The sequence below is a fragment of the Pinus tabuliformis genome, chromosome 9, assembly GCF_031772625.1.
Source record: "Pinus tabuliformis cultivar Carrire ecotype Pingquan chromosome 9, CPIR1, whole genome shotgun sequence".
NCBI classification, from domain to species: Eukaryota; Viridiplantae; Streptophyta; class Pinopsida; order Pinales; family Pinaceae; genus Pinus; species Pinus tabuliformis.
Genome location: NC_142307.1, coordinates 416,302,118 through 416,305,011, shown reverse-complemented (window position 1 = coordinate 416,305,011; position 2,894 = coordinate 416,302,118). Strand labels below are relative to the sequence as shown.

At 29.4% G+C, this 2,894-nt stretch overlaps 1 protein-coding gene across 1 annotated transcript; it reads right to left on the bottom strand.

Moving 5' to 3' along the window:
- Window positions 1-1,860: 1,860 nt before the first annotated feature.
- Window positions 1,861-2,579, bottom strand: LOC149148920 (uncharacterized). The gene has a single exon (XM_089441588.1). It carries the CDS (start codon window positions 2,570-2,572, stop codon window positions 2,102-2,104), a length of 471 nt encoding a protein of 156 aa, XP_089297714.1. The 5' UTR covers window positions 2,573-2,579; the 3' UTR covers window positions 1,861-2,101.
- Window positions 2,580-2,894: the final 315 nt, after the last annotated feature.

Genomic DNA, 2,894 nt, shown 5'->3' with positions numbered 1-2,894 from the left:
TTTTTGTAAAATATTTTGCACGAGATTAAAAATTGTGTGCACACATTAATGAACCGTATATCCATCTTCAAAATGTGAGTGCCCACCATTCACCAGGCGTATAACCATCTTCAAAATGTGAGTGCCCAGCGTGACAGCCCACCATTCACCCGGCGTTGTTACTTTAATACATAATAATCAATTTATTTATACCAGGTGTGCATGACGAACCAGATAGAGTAAAAAAAATCGACCTTGATGTGCATTACAAACAAGATTACAGGAAAAACTTGGACGATGGGATAAACGTGATGTGGACTGAATGGAAAGTTATAATATAAAAAAGTTAAATAATTGACGTAACTGTTAAATTTGGCGAGTTTGTTAGGTAAAGGATATGTACGGTAATAACAATATGGCTGATAATTGTTTGATTTTTTAAAATTTTTTCCTAAATTGGAATGATAATTTTTTAGGGTTATTATAATTTTTTTAATAATAAAAAATAAGGATTTTAAAATTTTTGAAAATTATAAAATATTTATAATTTATAATTTATAATTAAAAATATTTGTCTACAAATTTTAAATAAATGATGATTAAATATTTTGTTAAAGTATTTTTTAATGTGAAATTATTGGTTTAATATTTTGTCTTGAGCCAAATAATATATCAACTATAATAAAAATATAGTCTTACTAAATTTACAAAAAAATATAAAATAATTAAAATTTACAAGTAAAAATTTAAACTTATTATTCCTTATTATCAAATTTCAAATAAAATTACTTATTAATTTAAATAATAAATAATATTTAATAAGACCATACTTTTATAGTAAACATAAACACATTAATAGAAAATAAAATTATTTATATAACTAATTAAGTCTGCCCTCTAAATAAGTAGCCAGCCAGTTATATAAGGAATAATTCGAGGATGCAGCAAAACCAATAAGACATGAGAAATTGTTGTTGATATTTGTTGTATGCTTGTATCAAACTATGTTTGAAAATATGAAAATTAATTAAATTTGCTAAATTAAAATATAAAAATTTTAAAAATTTATATGATTGGTTAAATATGTATAATAATGATAATATATTAGTGTAGGTATTTGGATTTTTATATTATTTCTGTCCAAATTTATATTTCTACAACATTTCTATTTTAATTTTGGTTTTTTTTTTAAGTATTTGTATTTCTACAACATTTTTATTTTAATTTTGGTTTTTTTTTTTTAAGTATATATTTGATTAACTGTAGATATGTATATGTAGATATGTATATGTATATATATATATATATATATATATATATATATATATAATTAAACTGTTGAGATTTTAAGTAATAGTTAATTTATTTAAGTTTTGGAATTTTTTAACATATTTATTTTTGTTAATTTTATTAGAATAATTGTATATATTTATAAAATTATAAGTTTTAGTTGTGTAATTTAAATAAATGGGGTGTTTCAAAGTATTTGTCATTTCTTTTTCAAGAGAATTATTTTTGTGATTGAATCTGAATGAGGAAAATTTTTGGATATTACTGGTTAAGTTGATTGTCTATTTCGAAAATATTTGAAAATCTGATAAATAAAAGTAAAAATAAAAAATTGATTTTACTTCTGTCTATCTCATTTCTAAATATTCCCAAAATTAACAATCTATATTAAAATAACTAAATTTTTAAAAATACTAAATTCATTTATACACTCGATAACACATTTTATACCACTAAAAACTCTAATCTCAATCTCATTGAGAATTATATAGCTGAATTCAAGTTTAAAAAATACACGGAAAAAACTAAAACTGCAACTTAAAATAAAACAACTGAAACAATTCAAGGAGGAAAATTTCAAAATCCGTTTATATAACATTGGTGGATATCAGCATTTTAACCATTAAGTGTAAAGACGAACATGATCAATCCAGAGAACAGCTTTATCGTTATGATTTCTGTCAGAATAGGCATAAACAAAATACATCAGAGAAGAGTCTTATTGTTATGATTCTCTCAGAATCCGTATAAACAAAATAGTAATTATTTCAAGTAATCTCTCTTAATGGGTCTTCGGAAAAAATAAAATTGCATCATAACTGCCCTGCAATCATCAATCTGGCGGTTTCAGGCCAAGCCGAAGCTCCAGGTCCACCTTACTCTCTTCCGCCCCTCCCTTATTAATCTGCCTTTCAGGGTCCATCGGATCTTGAAAATTATGCCGGGCGCCTTGACCTTCAACGGCACAAGGAAAAAGCTGAATGAGGGGAACTTCTTTAACATGGCGCGCCCGCGAGGGCCGAGACTGGGCGCAAGCACGAGAGATCGGAATAAGCCTGGACTGACGATCGCCGGAAATGGGGGCATAACAAGCGGATGCCGTCTGATCTTCGGCCACGCGAGCGCCGGGTAAATTGCTGGCATGATGATTCTGGGAGCTTCGCTGCCGAAGGAGCGCGCGGTCACGCCGGTGCACATTCATGTGACCGCCCAGTGCTTGGGCAGATGTAAACCCTCTCTGGCAGAACATGCATGGATAGGCCCTCTGAGGCCAAGTGGATCCTGAGTCTTCTGATTCTTCCATGGTCACAATAGTATAATTTTTTTTGGAAGATGAATCACATTGGTTGGTTTGAAATTTCCAATGAAAAGATAAAAATTCGAAATGTCCAATAAAAAATTTTCAACCTAAAAAAATTCGGAAAATAAAACCCAAAGCAACTTGCGCCTTCTCTCTGATTCAAATACTCAAGTCTAGCCTGGCATGAGTAAACTAAGAGCAGCAGATATTATTAATCTCCTGGAACTGCATTAAAGAGCAGTCCACATTAAGAGCAAACAACTATCAGTTTCTCGGTCGTCATCTTGTAGATGGTAACAGGCAGAACTGAAGAGGGGAAAGTAAG